The sequence below is a fragment of the Macadamia integrifolia genome, chromosome 9 (assembly GCF_013358625.1).
Source record: "Macadamia integrifolia cultivar HAES 741 chromosome 9, SCU_Mint_v3, whole genome shotgun sequence".
NCBI classification, from domain to species: domain Eukaryota; kingdom Viridiplantae; phylum Streptophyta; class Magnoliopsida; order Proteales; family Proteaceae; genus Macadamia; species Macadamia integrifolia.
The window spans coordinates 22,764,507-22,792,049 of NC_056565.1; the positions used below are offsets into that span (position 1 = coordinate 22,764,507).

Genomic DNA, 27,543 nt, shown 5'->3' on the forward strand with positions numbered 1-27,543 from the left:
TTCATCACTTCCCAGTTGGCTGGAGCTTATAGCTTTACCACAGAGGAATGCAAAGTTGGGAATGGGATCTACATTTTTATTGGGCCTAATTCCACTGAAGGTGGCAGTCCTAACCAGTATGCTGGGCTTACTCCTTCACATATTAGGGTATCTTTTTTTTTTTTTTTTTTTTTTTCAAAACTGTATCAACCTGGAAGAAATTGAAATCTTCACAAAGAAATTGTTGGAATTTCACTGGAAAAATACTGAATAATTGGACAATTCTTCCATATATTTTGAACCCCAACTACACTTCACCATTTCAAAGTTTTGAATCTTAAGAGAATAGAGGAAAATGCCAAATAAGGTTTGAAACCCCTCTCAGAGCTAGACTAGTACCTTTTGCTGCACCCCTTGAAGACGACCTCTGGCTTCTGCTTCAACCTTGCCTCATACCACACCATAATTAAATCCTACAAAATAGAAACTTGTTTTGATGCTGTATCTGTGTAGCCCATCCTGACTCAAAGAACAAAGAACAAAGGATTAAAGCTTCCAGCAAATTAAACTATTAGAGTATCAGTGATAGGAATGTTCAAGGTCTCAAGAGTTGTATGCCTACGGGGTAACTAGCACATCCAAAGTCATCTAATGAAGGAGGGGCATCCATTGGGTTACATTCTGTAAAACATCATTAGGATTAGGTTTAATACCTTGAAACAATACCTGATTTCGATGAATCCAAATAAAGTATATATCACGAAAACAAAGAAGAACCATTGGGAGGTCGACCCTCGAAGTATCGTTATTGTTAGCCAATGACACAGATTCAGCGAAGAGTTATTAATAAGGAATAAGTCTTTAACCTCAGAAGCCCTATAGCTTAGAGTCTCTTGAAAATTTTTCAAAGGAAACATACTTTATCTTACCATTACAAAAGACACACATATCGTTCAAATTATACCAACTAGTAGTCTTAGATTTATAAGGTAAACCATCATGCAAGAAAACATAAGAAAGAATGTTTTGGAAGTCAATAGTTTGACACAGAAAACATAAGGGTGATTTTTTTTTTTTTTGGCTAAACAGAAAACATAAGGGTGACACATGGGAATGATTAATTAAAAGATTAATACTCCTTTCTTATAGAAAAGGGGAAGAGTTTTTTTCTATTGTTCAGAATAGGCAGTTGGGTATAGGTGTGACATTTATACTGTTTATCTAGGTAGCGGATGGTTAATTGATTATGATATTTATTTCTATCCACCTTAATCTTTTATTTTTGGTAAAAACTATCCATTTACCTGCCTAAATTTAAATAAATGTTTAATATATCCACTTTAAATATAATTCGAAGGAAGAAGTTTCCTTGACTATGCAGTGAAGTTCACTGTGCGATTGAAGGGACGAGAGGCCTCAGCCCCCCTTCCCCCCAAGTGGCCTAGATGGGTCACACTGAATGGATTCCCGTTCACCGTGATCTTAGGGAAACTCGATCCAAATTGGAATATAGGTCTATCAATTGGGCATTGATATTTTTTTTTCCTGTACTTTGAAGGGTTTGGGTTTTTCTTACCTATACCTATAGGAGGTAAGAACAGAGATTTAGTCCACGGTATCAGATTGGGTATTGGTACATCGATATCGATACAGATTAGACGATTTTGCCATTTTATATTTTGATATTTTTTTTCTATTTTACTATTTAGCTCCCCATCATTTTGTTACACCCATCTGATAACGGTCATATATGAATTGGCCAAGTTGATCGATCTGACATCGATTTCTAAAATCATGGGCAAGAAGTTTGGGATTCGGCTCTCTCCAATTAATTGGGCACTCAATTAGTGATACAAGGGTTGGGAGGACACTAGATATGTATCCCAATACATGTGCACGTATATCCCCAAGGTTGTATGCCTAAGAGGGTATAGATAGGCAAATAACCAACTCTACCCTACCCATTTACGGTGCTACTCAAAGTCGCAACTAAAGAGAATAATACCTTAAGACTTAGGTTCTATTTGGTTAGAAGCTCAATAGAATAAGGATCGAGTTTCTCTTCATCATGGACATTGGTACAATTTGATGCCGAAGGTAAGCTTCAGATGAAGGAAATTTTTTTTCCATAGAATAAAGAAGGAAATATAAATGCAATGATTAAGGTTATATTTAGGTAGATCCATTGATAGAAGACTCCACATCCCATGCCAAAGGGGTAATTCAAGACTGAAAACGAAATACCAAAAATGGTTTAAAAAAAAGTTTAAATTACAAAATGCCATTTCACTATCATGGAATCTAATGGCAGTTCAATAATTTTTTGCGACTTTGAGCTCACTTTTGATGTCCTTCTCAACTTGTTTGGAGCTGAAACGTGAACGTTGATGTGGGTTTGTGGGCATCTATAACATGGAAACAGTGATGAGTTACAACCTATAGGCTTTAGATCATGAACTTGTAATCTATATATGTTACTATGTTATTATGTTATCATAGATGGGGTGTTTTGGCTGAACCACCGGTCATTTTAAGATTTTATGCTTTAGAAGGCTGGATTTGGATGTTGTATGATATTAGTTCTAAATGTTTGAGAATGGCCATGCAAAGAAATAGCACTAGATTATCAAATTAAGACATACCATCGTTAATATAGAATCTCTTATTTGTAGTTTTCAATTATTTTTTGATAAGCTTATGATCTTCAGTTTAGAGATGGTTGCAAGTTATAACAAACTGATTGTGAACCGTTTTACAAACCGTATGGAATAAATCAAAACCGAAACCATTTAAAACCGTGAAACCGACACCGTTTAGAAACCGTGGAAACCGAAAACCATTTACTAAACGGTTACGGTTTCAGAAAGTGGAACCGTTTAGTAAATGGTGCAGTTATGGTTTTAGTCAAATAAATATGAACCAAACCGATCCACACCGTTTAAATCGAAACCAAACCGATTAACACCATTAATTAAGATGGAGGAGGCCGAAATGACAGTCCCACCCCATTGATATCCATCTGTGTCTTCTCATTGATTTCTCATTGGTATAAGACCACGTGATTAGAGAGCATTCTTTTCCTTAAATTAATAATTTATTTTTTCCCTCACATCTAAAAATGAATAAAGAATCATATATAAGAATTATAAAAAAATAAGATACCCTAACGGCTCAGAGGACCCTTGCCCTTTCACATATTAATGCATTGAAAGCCATCACAGTTTGTCTTTTATTTATTAAATAAATAAGAAGGAAAAGGTAGATAGATATAATTAACCAAGAGGTTGGAAAATTGAGGACACAATGCCTGATTGTTCACTTTCTTCTGGTTACTGACCTTATATATATTTTGGCTTAATTACTGGAAATCCTCTCTATTATGACTAGATTGCTTGATATCCCAAAAATTTGAAAAGTTTATTTATAAAGTCTCATGAAACCTGATGATGTTAGTCTCTTATTAGTGGTTGAATAAAAAAAATATTTTACCCTTATGAGTTCTTCAACTTTAAAAAACCGAAATCGATTTATATAGTGGATGAAGGGATTCCTCCATCTCAAGATCCTTCAACGAAATTGGCAACAAAAGCAACCAGCCTCAATGAAAAAGATGAGCAAACAAAGGTCAACAAAAAAGGTTTCTCTACCAAGAAGACAATCGGCAGGGGCATGGTGGCGGTTGAGTTTGATTAAAAGGGTTTCGGCCATTGTTGAAGGTGGTTTGAAGAAGAAGGGTCTCAACCATTTTCGAAGGTTGGTTGAAAGAGGAGAAAGGTTAGTGAAAGAAAAGACAAATAAGGGTTGGCAAATATGATTTATGAAAAAAACGGAGAGGTAGAGAGATGATGAGGAGAAGAGGAGAGGGTTTCGGTCAAAGGAAGAATGGAGAAGAAAAGAGAAGAGGAGGGTGGAGAATCATCTTCAGTTTCTAGTAGACCGAATTGTAGCAAAAATTACTATGATGAAAAACCCTTTCAAGAACTACCAAGTCGCTAAGAATCTTAATCTCCTTCAATCTCCACCTTGCCATTGTACAAAACCCTAATCTGCAAACTAGATTCAATAAAGAGTTTGTCGAAGGGTTGGGTTTTTTTAGTTAAAGGGTAAAATGGTCTATTTAGTACCCTTCAAGGATAGTTTAGGCATTTAGGATTTTTTCCGACTATGATGTCATCATTAAACAATAACTGACTAATGGACTTGGGCTAGTTGTAATAAATCTAAAATGCAAAAGGTGTCCAAATAAACTTTTCAAACTTTTGGGTGTCAAGCAATCTAGCCATGGTACAAGAGGTTTTCAAATAATAAACCTTTTTTTTTTTTTTTTTTTTTAATTAATATGAAGACCACAACTGGGACATAGACAAGGACCCACAAGGGACCAACAGGGGAGGTCCAATGGACCCACTTATTGTTACATTACTACTATTATTACTTAGAGATTGAGGATGAGGAGTGGAGAGCCGAACAATCAACCACTCCCTAGACTTACGCTTGACCTCCACTGACTAGCTGTCCCATCTACGCTAGCGCGAGAAGGGCATTCCCCTTTACCAACTTGTTTTGCATTGCCATACATTTTCAGCCTACTAATGACCATTAGCAGCTATGCATCCTCCAAAAAACTTTCTTATATGTGATTTCCATTACTGCTTATTTTTTGTGGTATGCAAGGAATCTTGTCTTTCCCTTTTTTTTTTTTTTTTTTTTGACATGGGATATTCAGGATTTGAACATTTACAATTATTTATGACATTGATGTTAATCAAGAACAACTCTCTCCATCCTCAGACAATTGCCTAAAACTGACAATGTTAGTCATCCCATCATTTATCTGTGATGGAAGTTTTGATCATGCTACTCGAGAGGTAAGTTGTGCTTATATAATCATGTTTAAAAGTAAATTTGTAATGGTGGATATGAATTTAGTTTCAAAGGATACGTCCAAGAAGTAAAGGCAAGGGGATTGTGTGGATAGACATATGGTCCCAGGTTCGATTCCCCATATGTACATCTACGATTTAAGTGGAGACCGTGGTGGTGAGTTATTGTATTAATCCCCCCGAGGATTAATCGAAGTGCGTGTAAGCTGATTGGAAACCTTGGTTAACAAAAAAATAAAATAAAATAATAAATAAAAATAAAATAAAAAAGAGGCAAGGGGATTGCAGTAAGAACTTCAAGGTGTAATGCTATTGAGAATTAGTAACATCATAGAGGTAGGTGTGGACTGATTGCCAAGACTTAACTAGATAGTGAAACTAGAAGAACAACGATGGCTAGCTATGAGAATTGTTCTCCATTTTGTTCGATATTAGTAAGCTACTCTTGAACTTTTGAGAGAGAGAGAGATTAAAGTCATAGAAGGAAATATTATTTGGGTCGTCCTCTATGCATATACAGTTATAGTTGCTACTTCGCATTATCCATGCAATGTTGGTTTCAATCACTTATTAGTTTTTAAAAACCTTTTTATATTCTTTAGCTAATAGAAACTTTTGAGAATAAAATAAGAGTAATGAGAATGTGTTGAATTCTAAATACACATATAAAAGTGTCATTCAAGCACTCCCTTTAAAAAGATAATAATAGAATTAGAGTATGCAAATGAAAGGGAGAGATGATAAAGATTTCGAAGGTGATAATGATAGGGCCAACTAATTAGAACAGGGCCAGGCTCAGCCCACCCTCAAGGTTCTTGGGGACCTTGGTCTGGGCTTGGGTTTTCAAAAACTAGGACTTATTGTATCCCTAATTTCTTTGCAAGTACCTATTTGTATGGCCAAAATTTTCAAAGCTCTATTTCACTTCTCTTAACATGTGAGAAGGGCACCAAGTCTGGATCCGCTCCTTGTGCGGTGATCTCCTTATATGGAATCCCACCTTCCATGAAGAATCTGACCACAAGACAATGGTACATTAAATGCTCTGACTTGTGGTCTAAATATCCCTTAGTGATTGGGTTCAACTTCACGTCACTTGCCAAATAGTAATAAATATTCAAGTTAAAAAATCTCAATCTCTTCAAGAAAAATACATTACTACTTGAACTCTTGAAATAGATGATATGATCTCCATAAAATTTTCCTATTCGTATTTAAAGAGTTCTTCACAATTTACACCAATGACCTAACAGTGGTAGTTCCTCGAATTTACGTTGAGTGAGGGCTTTCACTTTCATGGTGAAAACAACTTCAACAACAACTGCATTCTAAAAAAGATGAAAAAAAAAAAAAATAAGGGCCTAATTCTTTCCCCAAATCTTACCATCTTTTCCCCCTTAGAAGTCCTTTTGTAACCTACCCCTATACAAACCCTCTCCTTAAGCAAAGTGTTATGGAAGCAACAGATCCAAATATCATTCCCCTTTTTTCTTTTTTCTCTTTTTCGTCATACATTAACATCTATAAGAGTTTGCCTCTATGGTGCATTTTTTCATTTTCCATTGATTTTTTGTTTTTTGGTAAAGACTTTCCATTAATTTACTTATCTCTTTAAAGGAGCTTTGATGCTTTTAATGATAAAAGAGAACGTTGCACCTAATTGCCATTCCAACTAACATCATAAACCATTTTATATGTCATTTTGGGTAGAAGTTTTACACGAGAAGACAAAAGACAGATTCATTCTGTAAGGGATTTGCATGTTAAAACGTAGAGTTACCCACCTTACATGGAATCTTACCGTGCATTTAAATAATACCTTGACAATGAATCAAAGAAATTAATACGTAATCAACTTCTGAAACCCATAATCAGTGAAATCTCATGTGAAAAGAGGATCCGAGCTCCCAAAATTGTAGGACCTTGGGTGAGTGCCACGTCCACCTAGCTTTACAGGGTAGTTGTAAAAAGATAAGGATGAAGCTGAACAGAAGCTATTGAGTTACTATAGTGTTGATCCAACACACACAGCCATCTTCGGTTAAAACCCCACATCAAACCATCCAAATAAGATCAAATGACTCTAGTAGTGAGAATGAGATGGGTCCCATAAGTGGGGTTCAGAAAAACTGATTCAATGGTCAAGATGAGATGTTTGATGTTTCATATCTCATATATCTCCCACGCTGCGGAAAAAAATCGTCTGCAATTCCGTGTAATACCACTTTCAGGCGGTGATTCGTGTATTGATACCAATACAATGGCCCAGATCTGATTTAAATGTCTTTTCACTGATTTAATGTTTTATTAGTTGTATCAAATCTGAGCCATTATATTGATATCAATACACGTATCACAGCTTGAAGATGGTATTACACGAAATTATACGAAATCGAAATAACAGAGGATTTCAACCCCCCAGGCTTCACGTCCACGCTCCATTCTAATTTCTAATTAGGCATAGCTTTTCTCAAAGTTTTGGTTCTAACTTCTAAGACTCCCAAAGTTCTTTTTGACTTTCTAAATCAGAAAACTCTAAAAATTCTAATATCCGGTTCACCTTCAAAGTCTCGCTAACATGCGCCATGAGAGTATTTAAGGAAGTTAGAAGTTTGAGACTCGTGGAGTGTGGGTGAAGCTCACTGACCGGTTCACCCGCGGCGCACTTTATCTAAGAGGCTCTCTCTCTCTCTCTAACTTCTTGGTTTGTTTTCATAAGAAAAAACCTCTCTTTGTCCATGCTATTTCGTCGAATCTCTCGATTCCAAGCCTCGAACGGATCATCCACGACTTGTTTGTCCAAATCCAACAAAACCCACGTCGGTTTTTTGCAAGTAATCAAATCTCATTCGTGAATCACCCCCGAAAATCAGTTTTCTTATTTCACTCCCTCGACGGATCGAGTCTCATACTCATACATCCTCGTGTGGAGCAAGCAATTGGTTTTGGTTTTGCGTAGTTCTTCGTCTTCTCGTCGTTTGTTTGTTTCGTGATTTCTCATGGTTTATCGTTCTGAATGCTGTTGCAGAGAGGGGAATATGAACTCAAATCTCGTGCTTTCTTGTGTATGGCTGACATGCATCCTTTTGGTACGTCCGTGAAGTTACTCCGAGGGGTTGCGAGGTTTGGGAGATGACGACCCAGGTGGTGAAGGTTCGGAGGGCAACTCTCGCTGAGTGCATGACATGCCCTCTCTGTCACAAACTATTGAGAGACGCTACAACCATATCGGAATGCCTTCATACGTGTGAGTCTCTCAGCTCTGTTTCCTTATCTTCTAAATCTTGTTCCTTTCAATCTATTTTGATCCCATTCCTTCGTATTATTTTTCAGTTACATGATCTTTGTTTCTTATATTTTGCGTTTTTATGATCTGGGTGTTTCTTATTTTTCATTATTGCGATATGGGTCTGTCGTATCTCGCGTTATCGTGATCTGGGTTTCTCGTACTCCTAACAAAATTGAGGCTTAGCTAGAGAAAGGGGAAGGGATTACCGATTACGAGAAAAGGTGTTGTTTTGGTTTATCATATTTGCTACGTTCAACGTGCCGGTACGACTAAACTTACCAAAAATGAGAAACCGGTGTGGTTTTTCTTAGTCATTAATGACTCTATCGAAGAGGACTTGATTCCGAGAAAATGTGAGTTCAAGGTGTTTGACTTTCTAATTTTGAGGTTTACAATTTTGCCAATGGGAAATTCTTTGATAAGAGTACGATGGGTTCTTCCGTTTTTTATTTTTTCTCTCATTATTGATCAAGCATGATCCCATGAAGACAAGAAACAAATGCTTGAAGCTAATGGTGTGTTTTGGAAACAGAAAATGTTTGTGGTAAGAGGTAACCATTAAATCAAGAAAGTATCCTGGAAAAGGATCTAGTTAGTGGAACGGTTATGGATTCAATTTTTCTTGATTATACTTCTTGGTTCTGAAGTGAAATACTCTTCCTCCCTTGACTCCACTCCACTTATGCGAACTTCCTACATATTTATAGTTGAAACACCGATCAAATTAATTTACTGATCAATACATTCCCTTCAGCTGGATTTTCTCTCACAAGCCAATCTTGGAAAATTGGAACTTGAATATTAGTAGTAGGGTCAATCTACTTTTGCTTGTATTGTGATTCCTTTTGTTTGGAATGTTTCTAACTAGGTATCTCTGTTTTTTTTTCCCTTTTTGCTCCTTAATATGTGTTTCAAATGGAGACAGTTCACAGATATCTCACTTGGGAATGAGATCTGAGGAGAAGTCAAAATTATAAATAAAGGGGAACCTTCTGATTCCTTGTAGAGGCAACTAGGTTGTTGCAGCCTTGCAGGTTTGTGGGAAGGTGTCTAGTTTTTCATAAGCATTTTGTTTAGGCAGTGCCTTGATGGAATGCAGTTTATTCTGTTGTTTTATGAGCATCCAAATAGCCTTAAAGGAGTAGTTGAATTTAGGAGTTAGTTTTGTACTTGTCATACACTAATATGTCTCCTCTTTATAGTTCCCCACTATTTCCCCTCTTACATGCTTTTAACTAACAAATTTTAGGCAAATTAAGTACCTCATCCCTCACAATGTTGATGTAAATCATATATTGAATAAGTTGAACTGTTGAGATCCATCCTTTCAGAGGTTGTTGTAGACTCTATACAGTAAATATCTGATACTTGTATTTTTTTGAAATTCAAATCAGTTTGCAGGAAGTGCATATATGAGAAACTTACAGATGAGGAGGTAGATTGCTGTCCAATTTGCAAAATAGATCTGGGTTGTGTTCCGGTGGAGAAGCTCAGGTTTGACTCATTCTTTTGTTCTTGTATGCTAAATATATAACATTGTCACCAGTTACTTCATGCATATCATGTGTATAAGTTTACATGCACTTTTTTTTTTTTTCCAACATATGATATTTTGTTAAATTATTTGGGTTTATAGGACTTTGTCTACATCCATATTCTGATATGACATGTCATAATTTGTTTTAGTTTTGACAAAAATGTAAATATTAACTCCTTTATTAAATGTAAAATATAGAAAGTTTTAATATTTTTCTGAATGTTAGGTGCTATATTATCCTGGGTATACAGGTGCTATATTATCCTGGGTATACACCGTCACAATATTTCTTATTATGGATAAGGAATTAAATAAGTTAAAAATAATTGTCAAAGTGCATCACCATATTGTGTTTAAGAAATACAACTCACTCAACTCACTCAACTCAACTGAGCCTTATCCCAACTAAATGGGTTGGCTGCATGGATCTTGTTTAACCATTCAACTCTATTGAAACCAATAGTTGTCGACCCTAATCTATCCATGTCTTTTCTCACCATTTCTGCTAAAGTCATTTCAGGTGTGGCCCTTCTTGCTCTCTTCAAGTTTGAATCTTAATAAAAAAAAATCCAGTCTTCTATTTTCCCAAAAAATAAAAATTAAAAAAAAAAAAGAAAAAAAATTAAAAACTCATCAGTTATGATTATAAACTGAATATTCAGATGATAAAATGAATTTACTTATCAATAATTTCTGTGGAAATATTTTATATTAATGGAGCCATTATCTGAAAATCTTTGAAAGATAGCAGCATGCTGCAAAGGTTTCTGGAATTAAGTTTTATGGGGACCATAGGAAACATGAATCTGTATTTGTGAACATAAAAGAAGCATAACCCTATCACACTCAAAACTGGTATCATTCTTGGCTAGCTAAGTGGTATGGTTGCTGAATGTCCAGATGCCCATTTGTATCCAGCACAGTGACTTTTAAGAAACATAGCTGGGGGCCGAGAAACATAAAAATCTAACATTTTGGTTCTTTTATAGGAAAAATTTCAAATCAGAAGACATTGGGGGGGGGGGGGACTTGATCTAGAACAAGATAGAGGGAAAAAAACATTAAAGAGAGAAAAATAATTAAAAATGCTGAACTCATTAAGCCTCATCCCACCTGCTTGTGATAAGATATTTATCCTGTCACCGATAGTCCATTGCATGGAAGGTATATTGTTGTAAGTTCATATAACAAATAATTGATATTTAATAACAGTGATACAGAGTGTTGATGTTCAACAGGAATACCTGCGTAAAAGTTAATGTACGCTTAAATAGATTAAAGAAATGAAAGTGTATGACATGGCAAAGTTTTGAAAACAATGATGTGTCTTCTGTATATGGCAGTGAATAGTTACTTCTCTTAAAGAAACTACATGTTTGTTTCTCAGACACTCCTGGCTGGGAGGGGGTGCTTGTTGAATTCTCGCATGACCAGTTGTTAGCCCATTGGGACTGAGGAGCCTATGAGTTTGTTGTGGGTCCATTGGGTGTGCTTTTGGCCTCTGATTGGCTTGTTTGTTCTACAGCTTTCCTTAAATACCCATTTCCATTTAAAATAAGCATTCAATGTTTTTGTATTGAAATGTTCATCCTGAGTCCCTGACTCTTAAAGAATGTTCAAATCAATAGCAGATACAGATCGGTTGTGTTTATATTTTCTTTTGATCTAGTTTTTGGTGTAGGCTGATTTTTTTGCCCTGTTTCTGCTTCTGTAAACTAAGTACTGCTAAGTTTACCCCAAAAAATTAAAAAAAATCTGACTGCCAAAAGCTGCTGGTAGCTTGTGCCATTACTAAATTGTTAACCCTTACATTGACTGAATCAGAGGATTCTGTTATATGCCCCATGTATATTGAAAAGTTTGCATTTCTACTGTAATCTGCAGGCCGGATCACAATTTGAATGATGTAAGGTCAAAGATTTTTCCTCTTAAAAGGAGAAAGGTGAAGGCACCTGAAGTTGTGCCTTCAATTTCATTGCCAGTTAGAAGAAAGGAGAGATCACTCTCATCGCTGGTTGTCAGCACTCCTAGAGTGTCTGCACAGACTGGCTTGACTGGAAGAAGAACAAAAGCTGTAGCAAGAAAGTCTAATGCTTTACGAGGATCCAGTTTTACTATTGAGGATCCAGTTAGAAAAGAAGAGGATGCCACGGAAGATAGGCCAGGGAGCTCTAGCTCTCCTGAGACTCTAAACAAGATTTTTCAAAATAGAAGGCAGGTAAGGGAGGGTATTGGTTTTTGATGCTAATCTGCAAATAAGAGTTCTCTTGTAAATTTATTTTTTATTTATTTTTAACACTTTGCATGCTTCACTATTGTAATGGTGTAGAATTCTTCTACTGCCGAGTGTTCTAACCACCACCTGCCTAATAAAGAAACTGAGAATGGTGCTGAGCCATGGGATGAAAAAGTTGACTGGAAACCCTTAAACTGCCTGGTTGAAGCTGCAAATAGAACGAAGTCTTTTAAGTCTCAAAATTCTGTTGCCAAATCAGAACCGCAGTCTGCCTCTGACAGCGAAGTGCATGTTCCCAAAAGCAAGGTTAAGGAACAGGCGAGCAAATCAAAAGTCCAGGACACCAAAACTGGCACTGCTGCACCTCCAGGATCTGGGAAACCTAGAAAGCTCCATGGGATTAGCCGAAAAAGAGCATCTGCTTTGAGGGATCTAGGCATGTCTGCGCAAACTGTGCTTGATGCTCGGGGTGTTAAACGTGACAGAAGAGCTAGTCCAATCTGGTTCTCCTTAATGGCTTCTGAAGACCAGTGAGAAATCATCTCCTCTGGGATTTGTAGTTTTTTTGAGATAGAAACAATACTTGTATTTATTTATTTATTTGGGGTCTACTAATACCATGCATAACATTTCAGGGCAGGAGATGCACCATTGCCACAGATACCTTCGTATTACCTGAGGATTAAGTGAGTTCCTTAGGCACCATTGCCTGCCTTCTATTTCTTCAGTACTTTACTGTGTTCTATCTAATTTTGTTCAGCATTTTAATTTTATTATAATGTAGTTGCTTGAAATGGTCTATGATAATAAACAGTTCACGCATGGTTCTTTTGTTGTCATATTCTGATTTTGTGTTTGTAGATGTGTTAGTATGATACTTCACACAGATACTTCGTGTAGTGAATTGTGTTCTGGTGCAACAGCCTTTTGGCTTACCTTTTTTTAAAACATTTTTGTTCTTTTTCCACCGGGGAGGGGGGGGGAGGTCTATTTCTTGGCTGCACCTTGCTGTTTGATCTTGTCTGTAATGCTGCTCTGACATCAAAGCTCAGATGCCAAAAATCAAGACGACAAAACCAGCACCAGAAGTGTTGAGCAGACATGAAAATGAGCATCATGAGCTTTAACAAGAAAAATAAAAACCAGCATCAAAAGTGTTAGATGATATGATGCAAGATTGTGACCCTAACCCAGCAAAGTCAGAGAAGTAGAACCAAACGATGATAGTAAAAAAAGGATGATTCAGTTGATAAAATTTCACTTTTCAATCATCCCTGCAGCCTTTAGCTGGGCTTTAAGGCCCAACTCCTTGTGAGCCTAGACTCTCTGACACCCTGTTGGCAGATACTATGTATTTCTTGTTGCTATGGTTCTTGACTCTTATTTTAGGTCTTTTATCCATTAGATTCAGGAACCTAAACCTATGACTTATAATTGTTTTCAACTATGCAATTAATGAAACAATAGAGATGGAGTAACTCTTTCAGGCATTCATCCAAATAAATAAATCTGTTTGAAACACATCCTAATTGCCAGTACAGGTACTGACTGAAACATTTTGTAAATTTTAATCTACCACTTTCTGCTATGGAACTTATTTATGCTGCTATATGCTGTTTGACTCACAGGGATGAGTTCCATTGTACCTGCACTGATAAGTTTTCTTCAGTTATGTACTAGCATCAGTCTATTTCTGCATGTTATTTCTTGAAGATGCATATAGTTGCTACAGAGGATCGTGACAATAATGTCTAATTGAAGGGAAAATCTTGTTGTAACCAAGGTTGGTTATAACAAGATTGTAACCTTACTTTTTTTTTCTTTTTAACATAATACGCTTTTTTTTTCCCAATGAGGTGAAATCCTGTCATTTCACATAAAAAATGCATTAAATAACTTTCAAATTTTTATGAATTCTTTTTTAGTTACAACTTCTTAGTTTGTCATTTTGGTGACAGCAAGTTGTTCCCTTAATTGAATACACTTCTTTCTCTCGTTCAGAATTCTGCATGAGACTTTCATCTCACACGGCTCCTAAGCGATAAAAGAAAGAAGATTGGTTCTCCTTGGAAGAAAATTAGTCTCTTGAAATTTGGAACCATGAATTGTATCCCTATGAAAGAAAGGGATGTTGAAAAAACCTTCTCTTTTTTACTTTCCTTTTTCTTCTTCTTCTTCTTCTTTTTTTTTTTTTTTTTTTGGCATTGGGATCTTTCATCAACTGATATAAGTATCAGTTAGTCCACCCTTTTATTTTTTTTCTTGACAGAAAAAAAATAAAGCGATGGATCAAACCGTACAATTCCTTTGTTTGTGGGATCCTTTTACCACGAGAGGTAATGAGATGATTTATATAATGGATTTTTTTTTTTTAGCTCTTCACTTTTTGCAGATTCCATTTTTAAAAAAGATTTGCAGGACAAGAGAGATATTTTTGCCCTTGTAGAATTCGTGGAATAAAATTGAAGTGTGTATGAAGAGATAAAAGAGGAAATTTAACAGATTGCATGTTGATCAGATGAGGTCTGGATTGGTGAGGGAATATTAACTGGTTATGCAGTTGAATTTTCTATGATCTAAAGGGAATTTGGTTTGGTGTTCGGTTGATTGTAAATGGATGATTGGAATGGATTAGAAGCAATGATCAATTGGTTGAAATAAGATTTGTAGCTGTTGAACTCTAAATCCGGAAAACTAGGGATAGAGTTTTAATGAGAATTTGGAATTTGAAGCAGAATGAAAACAGGGAATTGCGACTGATTTAGATTAGAGATGTAGCAGACTTCGGAATGTTCCTGCAGGTTTTCTCTGTTGGTCAGCCTCATAGGTGAAAACATGGGTAGGGATATTCTTTTCGTTGAAATCCAAGGACTGTTGATAGGATGGCTGATGAATTGGTAAAAGAGCATAAATTGTGATTTAAATCCTTTGTTTTCTCAAGGTACCAGGGGAAGTAGTTGAGCAATGTATAATAGAGGAGGGAGGGAGGGAGGGGGGGAGAGAGAGAGAGAGAGAGAGAGATAGAGAGAGTATGGAAAATAGTTTAAAAGATTATTAACTTACTAGAATGTTCTTGTGCCCTACAATTGGTTGATGTTTTTATAGAGTTGCATTGGGATCGCATGAGGTTCTGCCATCTGCACAGCTCAATTATTAACTTATGCAGAATGCATTAGTCATCTGTGTGGTATAGAGGCTTTCTAATTGCAAACTGAAGATGAGTATCCTGTTGTTTTTGTTAATGGGTACTCAATTGCTGAATTACCCCCAAGGTCCTGTCCCATGATCCCATGTAGTTCTGCCATCTGCACGACTCAATTAATAAATTATGCAGAATGCATTAGTCATCTGTTTGGTGGAGGCTTTCTGATTGCAAACTGAAGATGAGTATTCCCTTGTGGTTGCTAATGGGTACCCAATTGCGTTCAATGATCAAATTGTCTTTGGAATCATGTTAAAGGACATATTCAGATTCCAGGTCCAATTTACTTTAACATGTCAGATATCCAGTGGTTTTGCATACTGGTTGACTAGTGATTGACTGAATAGGTGTTAATGCATTCATGTTAAAATAAAAACTGTGGCTGTAGTTTTTAATAATTTACACCCTAACCCATTGATTTGGGACCTTGGCACTGTTAATTGCTACTTCCCCATCCACTTTCCTAGTCTTTTGGGGATAAAATTCTAAGTTTCTAACTTGCTATCTCCTGTTATAATGTCCCAGTAGATGGCAAGAACCATTAGCAACCCAGTGATTGTGCCTTTTTTTTTTTTTTTTCAATGGAAATTCTGATGTGTGATATCTTCGATAATTGGCTTTAATCCTATAAATATGAGACAGATGGCAAAATGTTGCCTGCTGTGCTTTTCCTGGAACTGAAGCATACAGCTGGGGTCTTAGGAATGAGCTAGCCCCATCCAGAGCTTCCTGTTTGCATTGGTAATCTTGTGGATTGTTTACCAGGTACTTGATCTGGTCCCGATCCAAACTGTTCTTTGCCCAGAAACTGTTGAATTGGCAATAGCCCAACTGGTTAGACCTGTTGGTCTGACTGTCATTCTGTGGACTAGTGCTGTTTTATATGAGAGAAGTATTTGATTAAAATGTCATAGATATTGACTTCCAGAGATTTCACTTAAGAAGCAACACCCATTACCATTGGTTGGGCCATTCCTCAGGATAACAACACCATTTCCATCTGAGTTGTTCCTTTGTATTACCATTTGTCTCGAATTCAATGTTTGTATTTTCTTAAACTGTTCAGAGCATAGTTGTTACGGCGTCTAGGCTACCCAAGGCGTTGGAGGGGCCTGGATGCAAGGCGACACCAATAAGGGGACCAAGGCGTCCAAGGCAACCAACACGCCTTGATGCATAAGCAACGCCTTGACAACGATAATTCATGCTTCTCAGGCCATCAACCATTGAGCCCCAATGGTCCTGTCCCCAGCATAGTTAGCAAATTCGGATTCGGGAATTATTCGGACGGAGAATTATTCGGAATAATTCGGACGATTAATTTAAGGATTCGGTCAAAAAAGCGGTCAAAAAATCTTATTGGGGTTTTAAAAAAAAAAATTTTGTTTTTTTATTTTTTATTTTTTATTTTTGATTTTTTTTTAAATAATGTTTAAATGGACCGAATAATTCGTTTTAATTCGGATTCGGTCCGAATTATTCGCGATTTATATTCATTTTGGAAAAAGTCGCGAATTTTAAAGAATTTTATTTTTAATTCGGATTCGGTCCGAATTTTTGATAAAATTCGGAAAAATTCGGTTCGGCCGAATAATTCGCGAATTATTCGGACGAATTGATAACTATGGTCCCCAGTACATCTTTAGAAACATCGGTTAGCAACCCTAACTCCCTCATAAAATAAGTTTCTGCTATTGACTTTCTTCATTAATCATGTAGTACAAATTCTAGTAAACCATAGAACCCTCTCTTTTACTTCAATCTTTTATTGATTATTCATGACTTCGCTCATTTCTTTTCACCTTTTTTTTTTTTTTTTTGGGAGTGGGGGTGTATTGGGGTGGTGTTTCCTTTGTTTCACAAGATTTGGATTATGCATATAATACTGCTTACATGGTGTCATCAAGATATGGTAGCAAACCCATTTACAACAATGCTGTTAACTTTTTTGAAAAAAATTTCTCCATTTGAAATGATGGTGCTAACATCTTTTAATGTTGTAGGGATGGTAATGTACCTGTTTCATTCATCCATAAGTACCTCATGAAGAAACTTGATCTTAAAAGTGAAACCGAGGTGAGCATCTGTCTCAAATTGAGAAAGTTGATCAAAGTAAATTTAGTGTGTATTTTACGATTCCTATATTGTATGTAAAAAATAAGATAAGATAATTGGTGTTTTATTTTGTTGTCAAGATGTACAAAATGAACCTTGACCTACAATGCCCCTTTTTTTCTCTAATGAATTAAAGCTTGCAAAAACAGTAAAACCAGTTAGCTACAAATAAAAAATCTAACCAAGCTAATGCTACAGCTCGTGTCAATGTTATTTGGGTATCATGCCACTGCCTCTTGGTCATCCGCACTCTCTGGCAGAGGGACTTGTAGCTTCCACCCTAGTCCCCTTGGTGGTACTACTGTATGTAAAGGAGCAGATTGGTAGCCTGATATAAGTTCACAGTGAATCTTCATGATTTAAAAAAAAAAAAAAAAAAAAAAAAAAACAGTATACCTTGTGACATCAGCGCAGAGGACTACAGACTTACATATTCTGAGTCAACTAGAAGCAGGTTGTCCATGGGTGACCTAGCCGGCCTGTGTTTGGGTGGGCCTGGCCTGGAGATTGGACCCTAGCTTGGTTAAATTAAATTAGGGCTGGGACTGGTACACATTGAGGGATATATGATTAAATCTCGGAGGTATGTCAAGGAAGCTTTCCTTCCCTTGGCAGCCCAAATATGTTCCTCATACAATTAGTTTTATTGATGTGTTATCCATGTCATCATCTGTCCATTTGGTATTTCTCAACCCAATCCTATTTTCTTCATTGAGACATAAAGCTTTAGAAATGGTCGTAAATTCAACTATGGCTATTTTGGGGCAACTACAGTTCTGCTGTTTGAAAATATGATCCTACTAGTCTGATTATCTATCCAATAGAATAGATAGATGCATCTGGAAACTTTGACATATCTAATCCAAGGGGATATGGGGCCGTCAAGGGAATTTTCATATAGAATGTTTGCGAGCTCAATTTCCTGTTAAATTTTGTAGTTACAAAACAATGAGTTAGCAAATGAATTAGGGGAGGTAGTTTTGGTGCTCTGTTTATAGATTTGTGGATGATTCTGATCACTCGGTTCTTTTTGTTCTACAGATAGAGATCACCTGTCGGGGGAAGCCAGTCATGCCCACATTGCAGCTGCACAATGTAGTTGATTTGTGGCTACAGATGGGATCAACATCGAAAAGGGTGCCAGCTTCTGTGGGAACCTCAGCCAAGGACTTTGTGATGGTGTTGAGCTATGGCCGGAAAATTCAGCCACCATAGGGGGAGGATGACATGCCTCTGATTTTCTTCACCCACACGTGTTCGATAAGCAGAAGCCTTGTGAACTTTGTTGGCACCCTTAATCTTGATCTTTCATTGAAGGAGCCTCCTTGCATGAATTTTGTTTGCCTTTTACTGTTCATTTACGCGATTGTCGCCTACCATCAGATGTGTTTCAGTTCTTTGATGCAATACTTAACCTGTTTAATTTTCTCCCCCCCCCCCCCTCTCTCTCTCTCTCTCTCTCTCTCTCTCTCTCTCTCTCTCTCTCTCAGTTTACTCTGTAACAATATGAGTACCTTTGAAATGATAAGCATTCACTGATGCGTTTGAATAGGTTGAGGATCAATACAATGCTGAACTTCTGTTAATAACATTGCAGTTACGTTAATGTGCTCAGTGAAAGAGAAGGGCGTAGGTATGGGAGCTATGCTCCCGTATAGGAAACTCTCTTTCATAAAATATATGGGAGAGGGTTCTTAGAATAAGGCATAGGTAGCACATCAATGAGAAGCAATCAAACGGTTTGCTTATAGGGGAAAATAAGTCATTTCATGTGATGAGGAGAGATAGAGGATATACTAGTACCCTTTAAGAAAACTTAGGGGTGTTAATCAGTTGGGCTGGCTGGTCTTGGTCAGGCCTAGCAGGTCTATAACCTTGAATCTTGAGCTATCCATTTAAGGAATGAGTTTGTCTCATGTCAGTCTCGTCGGGTTTTAGGTTTTAATTAGATTTCTCCTAATCAGTCTAAAATAAGGCCTTTAACAGGTCTTAAACGATCTCTAATTATCTTAGATTTAATATATTTTATTAAATCATCAACAATTTATAAAAATATTATTAATTATATTCAATAATTGATAAAAAGATCAATATATGTTTTATTCTATCAAAAAAAATATATATATATATATATATAAATAGTTGGGTATAAAAATGGGCGAGACTAGTCGGGTTTACCCTTTGCACTATGTATTATCTGTTTATAAACGGGTTGAGCCTGAGCCCGACACATTTAATAATTGTGCAAATCAGATCGATCTTTAAATCAGTGCGGGCTTAGGATTGACACCCCTAAGAAAACTTTTTCCCATACATATATTTGCCATGCATATATACTTAGTATAAGTGTTTAGCGCATAGCAAAACCAAGAGGGGCACTGTGATCATTTCACGTCCCCTATGTCTGTGCCTCAGGAGACCCCTCCTGGACAGAGTACTGTCCCATTTGTACCCCTATACACCACCCATGATTGATGAATCCATGATCACAACCTCACAAGGTTTCTATAATTGGAATCGGGGATCGAATCGGTCAAATACCGATTCCGATCAAATCGGCCTTTCTTCTAGACCTCTCTTCTCTGGGATTCCAGCTCCGCTCTCCTGCGCTGTCTGTATAGGGGGACTGGGGAGTTCTTCGCATTCTCAAATTTAGTCTTCCCAGCCACAACTGAGTGAAGCTTCTCCTTTGCCGTCAGAGACTCACTCTCACTGTGTCACTGCTCTCCTCGGCACTTTCTCTCTCTCAAAACGCACACAATCCAAATATGCAACAGGTAGATCCTAGAATCCTTAAGCCCTAGTCTTTTTTTATTTATTTATTTTTGGCTCAATGAGTTCTGAAATTTCTGGTATTGGTTGAACTTTGAAGGGCGGAGGATCGGAGACCGAAGTCACATGGGAGGATCAGCAGAATATAAACAAATTCGGAAGATTAAACAACAGATTTCACGATCTTGAGGACGAGATCAGGATTGCTAAAGTAGGTGTCGTTACCAAAAAAGGAAGTTCAGAAGACCTTTCTTTCTTCTGATTCATCTGTTCCTGTTAATGCTACAGTCTTTTTGTTTCATCTTATATCCTTCAATTACATTTCAACGAAAACACATCTTCATTCTTCTTAATGGTTAATCACCTTCGACGTTTTTTCTGTTTTTGCTTGCTTTTGGTGTCAATGCTGAAGCTTACTTGTCTGGGATCACTCTGGTGTGTCAAGGATTGGACTTTATGTTACTTTTTTCTTTCCACTGTCCACCTAAATTTGTCTAATCTGCAAGTATACATTACCAATGGAAAACTGGAAGTACATGTATTAGGTCTTGGTTTGAGAGTTACGAATGGGCGCAAATGTGGTATGTGGAGTCTTCTTAGCCTCTGATATATGAGGGAATATTCGATCATGAGCTCCGAAGTCTTTATTCACTGAATATCGCTAGCCCATTAAACATTGATAAATTAGCTTTGTATGGGGCGATGGTCATATCTGAAGCCAGTACATGTTATCTTCTCTGCAAGTTGTTTTTGCGTTTCTTTATGGTCCAATTTTGTACATAATGGTTCATCAGTTGCTGAATGACATGCTAATTTTGCTAAAAATATTGGTGACTGCTCTTACGATGCTAACTTTATTTATTAGACTTGTTTTTGGTTGAATTATATTTTTCCCTGTTTTTCTGGTTCATTGTTCCTATCCTGCAATTCTAGCTTGCTTGGGGTTTGAAAACACTAGCACTCTTTAAGTGGTAGAATTCGGTCGGCCAATCTTAGGGGTTTTTTCACTGTGAAACTTTATTGCTGCAAGATAGTTGATTCAAGATTACTACTGCAAGTCTAACTTTCAATTTCTGAATATATGGTTTTCAATTATTGAATCTGATTTTTGCCTATGTTTGATACTTCATATTACTGTTTATTTTTGGCTGAGTTATATTATTCCTGTTTGTAAGTCCACTTTTCTGCTTATTTTTTGTTACTGTTATTTCTGTTTGATTCAAGTTTAGCTTCTTCTTTTATTACGCTGTTGTGGTTTCTTAATTTTATTTTGGTTGGAGTCTTTGGTTGAATTTTGTTCCTCATTTGTGTTGAATCTGGTTCTGAAATTTGAGACTTTGTTGCGTTAGTGTTTTACGTTGAGATTTTATTAAATTTGTATCCCTATTATGTTGTTTATGGTCTTAAAAAAATCAGTTTTGTGACATTGTGCTTTAATTGTCTGAGTTAGTTCATAATACTAAATATTGTTTGGTGTGTCGGGTAGGCAGCCAGCATGGAAAAAAATTTAGCCTATCACCTTTTACATGGATTCTGATGAAAATGTAATAATTAGGAATATTTCCTATCGAATTGTTACGGTGACAGGTAGACAAGGGTTTTTTGCACCATGGACGAATACGAGTAAAGAAGCTGGCCCAAGAGTGTAGGATTAAATTAGCATCTTGGAACATAGGAACTTCAACAGAAAGAGTCTAGAATTGGGAAGAAGAAGAATTAACATAGCTTGTATAAAAGAGATGAAGTGGAAGGGTGACAAGGATGAGGATTTAGATGGTTATAAACTTATGTATAATGGGAATACAAATAAAATTGAATTGGGAATAATAGTAGATAAATATTTAAAAGATGATGTCTTAGATGTTAAAAGGATTAGTGACAAGATATTATCCATCAAACTTATATTAGGAAGGGAAATGATTTATATATTTAGCACTTACACACCTCAAATAGGATTAGATGAAAACTCTAAGAAACAATTTGCGAATACATGAATGATTTAGTTCAAGGAATTAGTCAAAATGAAAAGATTATAATAGGAGGAAATCTGAATGGGCATGTTGGAAGAGATGGTAGAGGCTATGAAAGAATTCATAGGAGATTTGGTTTTGGAGATGGGAACAATGAGGGGATTTCAGTTTTAGATTTTGCGGTTGCATAAAATTTATCAATAGTAAACACATATTTCAAAAAAAGAGAGAGGACCATCTAATAACATTCAAAAGTGGATAATACAATAGTCAAATAGACTTCTTTCTCTTTAGATGAGCTGATAGGTTATCATGTAAAAATTGTAAGATTATGCCAGGAGAGAGAGCAACATAGGTTAATGACCTTAGATGTGTTTTAAAACACCGAATTGTAGGAGATGTGAGAGTATTTGCCTAGGATAATATGGTTGAACACTTAAAGGGTGAAAACTTGAAGACGTTTGCTAATATTAGTATCTCATGGAAGGTGGGATTTAGATGATGACCTAATATAATGTGGAATAAGATAGCTGCTTGTATTAGAAATACAATAAAAAAATGTTCTAGGTAAATCTATAGGAATACAACACTTATCTAGGGAAACTTGGTGGTGGGGTGAGGAAGTTCAAACAACAATTAAGGCTAAGAAATCCAGTTTTAAAATTTGGCGAAGGACACAAGATGAAGAGGATTTCAAAAGGTATAAATTCTGTAGAAATTAAGTTAAGATGATAATATGGAAAGCAAGGGTTACGACATATGAAATTCTCTATAACAAGCTAGGTACAAAGGAAGGGGAACGAGATATCGATAAACTAGCCAACTGAGGGAAAGGAAGTGTCGATATTTCAACTATATTAGATGTAAGTGAGGAGGATAATATTTTAGTAAACGATGAGGAGATTATAGAGAGGTGGATTAACCATTTCTATAGTTTACTAAATGAAAATAATACAAATATTAGTATCTTCGAAGGTTATATTAATCATCAAGAAACTACAAATCTTAGATATATGCAGAAAATTAGGGTGGCTGAAGTAAAAGAAGCCTTTAAAAAGATAAAAATAGGTAAAGTAGTTGGTCTAGATGGTATCTCAACAATGGTTTGGAAGAGTTTAGGAATTTGTGGATTATCGTGGCTAACTATTATTTAATAAGATTTTTAACACAAGGATAATTTTGGGTGAATGGAGAATTAACATTGTGGTACCAATTTATAAAAATAAAGGTGATGTTCAAAATTGTAATAATTATAGAGGAATTAAACTCATGAGTCATTCTATGAAATTATAGGAGAAAGTAATTGAAGCTTACTTGAGACAAGAAACTAATATTTTGGATGATCAATATGGTTTAATGCAACGGAGGTCTACCATAGAAGCTATTTATTTTCTTATGAGACTAGTGGAAAGATTTAGAGGATGTAAGAATGACCTTCTCATATGATCTTTATTGATCTAGAAAAAACTTATGATAGAGTGCCTAGAGAGTTAATTTGGCAAGTTTTAGAGAAGAAAAATGTTTCGAGTGAATACATGGACAAAATTAAAGATATGTATATTGATGTAGTGACTAGTGTAAGAACTTTGAGGGGACATAGTAGTTGGATTACACCAAGGTTTAGCTCTAAATTATTTGTTTGCATAATCATGGATGAGTGGATTAGAGACATTCAAGATCAGATCCCTTGGTCTATGCTTTTTGTAGATGATATATTTTTTGTGGATGAAACAAATATCGAGATAAATGCAAAGTCGGATTTATGGAGATCAACCTTGGAATCAAAACGTTTAACACCTTAGATACCTAGGTTCAATCATGAATAAAGGAGAAATAAAGGATGATATTATACAAGGAATTAGGATAGGGTGGATGAAATGGATGAGTGCATTTCAAGGAATAGCTAGAGGACATGTTGGACTAGATGCAACTGCAAGATCTTGTTAGCAAGACTGCACTAGGGGACACTGTGTAGAAACACAACCCTAAAATGATGCAGAAAAGAATGGAAAAACAATAATAAGCAATCACACAATGCACACAGATTTACAAGGTTCAGCAAGATTGTTTATGTCCTCAGTGAGACAAGATCATGTTTCACTATCAATGGAGAATAGGGTTACAACGCTCGTCCTGACACCTCACTATAAATATATATAGCAAACCCTATATAGGGAAATTTGGCCGACTTTTGCCATAGATGGAATTGAAGACATCATATCCCCAACACTTTGAACATACATTCAAGAGGTTGTTAGAAGTGTTGATCAGGGTGTTATGTGATCGACAATCCCTTTAAAACTCAAATGAAAATTTTATAGAACAGTTATATGACCAGCAATGACGTATGGGGTTGAATGTTAGGGAAAAAAAGCATTTAACTAAACTTAATGTGGCTGAAATGAGGATGTTGTAGTGGATGAGTGGTAAAACTAGAAAAGATAGAATAAAGAATGAACAAAATAGGGCAAACCTGGGAGTTTCTAGTATTCATGATAAGTGGCGAGAAACTTGTCTGAGGTGTCATGGGCATGTGCAACGAAGGCCTTTGAATGCTCAAATACGGAGAATTGATTTATTTCAAATTGAGGGTGTTAAAAGAGCTAGAGGTAGGCCTAAATTAACCATATGAGACTTGAAAAGGAAAGACATGTATAGCATAGGATTGGAATCTTGTATGGCTTTGAATTGAGCTGTTTGGAGAAAGAAGATCCATGTAGCCGACCCCATTTAGTTGGGATAAGGCTGAGTTGAGTTGAGTTTCTTGATGCAATAGTTTTCTGTTATTCACAAGAAGTCATGCCTATGATGTTCACTAATGTTTATGATTAATCATAAACACGTCCGACTCTTCAATAGTTTGGGAGACGTAAGGTCCCGTTTGTCTTATAAATGGAATTCCTAAGGATTTAGCACATCATTTAGGAATCAAGAGCATGGAAATTTTTTACCTTCCCCAAGGACTTGAGGCCTGTTGATATTGCTCTTAATTTATTGTTTTATTCTGGATATATATGGATTTCGGTGTCCGCTAATTTTATACCCCAGATGTGAAATGCATTTCATAACTGGATTTCTCATTTGATTGATAGATTCAATGATTTACGATACATTTACTTGATTATTCTTCATCTGAGTGATATGTTGAATAAATATCAAATTTCCCATTTCATGATAAAAGGACTTCTTGGAAGGAAACTGGACATATCGGAGGAAGATAGGGAATGGATTATAAATGGAATTTAAGTTGGATAAGCATATGACATATACTAGATTCTTAATGGCAATTGATTGAAGCTTATTCGAGTGCTTCAATGGCTAATGTGCATGTGCAATTGTTCAGAATGTATCTACTAGGTAAAAGTCCGGAAAGGAATTCTGAATGGTTCCAGCAGACTTTATTCTAGGAAACTTACGTCTTACTGTTACTAAAATCTTCAAAGAAGTTGAGAGCCAGTAGTAGAATATCAATTAGGGCCAGTTTCCATTTTGGTCTTGAGTGAGAGGTTGGCCCTTTTTTATTCCATTCAGCATGTCATTTCCGGCATTTTTTCCCTCTATACTTGATCTTGCTTAAGGTGTTGCATCGAATTCAATGTTGAAGCAGAGGCTATGACAGATTGACTAGCATTTCTTCGTATATTTTGTAGTCTGTCAAATAGTGTTTCTTTCTATCATTAATCATCAAGCACTTCAAGCTACAGATTTCTCTGCGAGCACATGAAAAGGATAAATGCTCGATGTGTTTGGATGTAAAATGCTGTAAACTGAAATAGTTTAAGAAGGTGAAACCAATAGCATAAAAGAAAATCACTTCTTATATGGTTGTTGAAAAATGAAGTAAAATATTTACCTTTACCATAATTTTCTACAAGCAGTAACTTCGGAGACATCCGATAATTTTCTTCATGAATCTAAACTTTTGTTAGCTTATCTAATTTTCTACAAGAACATTAGCGTAAGTAAAATAATTTTCTGTGTTAGTTGGAAACTTTCCATCTTGTTTTTGTTCAACTGCCAAAGACTCCATTGAAAATCTATGTTTTCTGAGATTTGTATTTTACTTACGCTAATGTTCTTGAGGTTTTTACTTTTATTTTACGATCATTTCTTATCCCTTCAAATTCTCTTTCTAAAAAAAAATTGATTCAGGAAACCAATGAGAATCTGGAAGATGCTGGCAATGAGTTGATCCTCACAGATGAGGAGGTTGTGAGGTTCCAGATAGGGGAGGTTTTTGCTCATATGCCAAAAGAAGAGGTAGAAAGCAGGATCGAACAGATGAAAGAGGTGACTTGTAAGAACTTGGAGAAGCTGGAGGAAGAGAAGGATTCAGTGCTTGCTCAGATGGCTGAACTAAAGAAGATTCTGTATGGAAAATTCAAGGACTCTATCAACTTGGAGGAGGAGTGATCTGGTACTTGTTGCCGCTTCCCTCTCAGTTTTCTTTTCATGACTGTGGGATGAAAACAGTGTTTTCCTTGTGAAATTTATTTTGTTTGAATTGATCGATATATCTTTAAATATCTGTCTCTTGTTAGTACAAACCAACAACCCCACACCCCCCCACCCAAAAAAAAAATTGATTTAAGGTTTCTTGCTTAGAAGTGCTCATTACTTTGATTTGTATGATCACGCATATGGACGGTTAAAATGGTTAATTCCAAGGTTTTGGAACAAGAAGCCTTGACAATTAGCATTATGACAACCTTGGCTAAATGGCTTTCTTCAAAGGGTTTTCTTTCCTATGAGTGTGCCTAGTCTATATAACGCTTCACCACTTGTCACATGACAGTACATGGGTTAGTCCATGTGATAAGAGGACCATGCAAGCATCTCATTGGTACAATTTTAGCTTAGAAGTGATTAGAGGAAGTAGCTAAAATTACTTGAGATGTCACTTTGTATTTATTTTCATCTCCATTTGATGGCATTTTGGTAATTTTACTATAACTTTGAATCAAAGTGAGCAACTTTCCTTGCTTACTTTGGACTAAAATTTGGCCATTGAGAGTATATGGGATCCTCTATCACATGGACTAATCCGTGTACTGCGATGTGGCAAATAGTGAAGCGTTATACTTAACTATGCATAGTGGTGCTTGGAAGGAAGAATTATTATCTTTTTATTTTTACTTTGATAGTAATATATCCATGGCTGCATCCAAGTAGTCAGCAGCACAATCCTCTTTGAATATTTCATTTTTGCCTTTTGTTTTCTCAAGTCCTGACACTTCTTACTTGCACCATAGTTGTTGGTTCTTTTTTTTTTTTTGGGTAGAAACCAAATTTTTTCTTTCTTTCGCTGGTGCATTAGTTCACTGGTCTTTTATCAACCCACCGCTATGGTGAGGTGGTACCTGTGCTGATCTGCTAAGAGGGATTTCTTGTGTTGAGTCCCAACTCCCAAGAGGTGCTCCCTATTGTTGTTAAAGCATCATTCTCAGTTTGCAGTTAACCAAATTGTGACAATCCATCCAAACTTTTACAATTTTCAATCCCAGTTCCATTGCATTTTGCAATCCCTTGATTTCTGCCTCAGTATCGTATCTTGAAACAC

The 27,543-nt window shown here is 36.2% G+C and overlaps 2 protein-coding genes across 2 annotated transcripts; both read left to right on the plus strand.

Annotated features, from left to right (window-relative positions):
* Nucleotides 1–7,519: 7,519 nt before the first annotated feature.
* On the plus strand, nucleotides 7,520–18,805 carry LOC122088352 (E3 ubiquitin protein ligase DRIP2). The gene is made up of 8 exons (XM_042657588.1): nucleotides 7,520–7,696; nucleotides 7,891–8,109; nucleotides 9,546–9,645; nucleotides 11,573–11,906; nucleotides 12,018–12,454; nucleotides 12,560–12,610; nucleotides 17,130–17,202; nucleotides 18,283–18,805. The coding sequence occupies exons 2-8, from the start codon at nucleotides 7,995–7,997 to the stop codon at nucleotides 18,454–18,456; spliced, it is 1,284 nt and encodes a 427-aa protein (XP_042513522.1). The 5' UTR covers nucleotides 7,520–7,696; nucleotides 7,891–7,994; the 3' UTR covers nucleotides 18,457–18,805.
* A 914-nt stretch (nucleotides 18,806–19,719) lies between these two features.
* LOC122088077 (probable prefoldin subunit 4) lies at nucleotides 19,720–26,509 on the plus strand. The gene is made up of 3 exons (XM_042657223.1): nucleotides 19,720–20,018; nucleotides 20,114–20,224; nucleotides 26,136–26,509. Exons 1-3 carry the CDS (start codon nucleotides 20,010–20,012, stop codon nucleotides 26,394–26,396), a joined length of 381 nt encoding a protein of 126 aa, XP_042513157.1. The 5' UTR covers nucleotides 19,720–20,009; the 3' UTR covers nucleotides 26,397–26,509.
* The last annotated feature ends 1,034 nt before the right edge of the window (nucleotides 26,510–27,543 follow it).

Bases quoted from the DNA above. Each gene is read 5' to 3' on its own strand.
- LOC122088352 (XM_042657588.1), top strand. From the start codon at position 7,995: ATGACGACCCAGGTGGTGAAGGTTCGGAGGGCAACTCTCGCTGAGTGC. The intron at 11,907-12,017 runs GTAAGGGAGGGT...GTAATGGTGTAG, and splicing joins TTTTTCAAAATAGAAGGCAG to AATTCTTCTACTGCCGAGTG. The intron at 12,455-12,559 runs GTGAGAAATCAT...ATAACATTTCAG, and splicing joins TTAATGGCTTCTGAAGACCA to GGCAGGAGATGCACCATTGC.
- LOC122088077 (XM_042657223.1), top strand. The intron at 20,225-26,135 runs GTAGGTGTCGTT...AAATTGATTCAG, and splicing joins ACGAGATCAGGATTGCTAAA to GAAACCAATGAGAATCTGGA.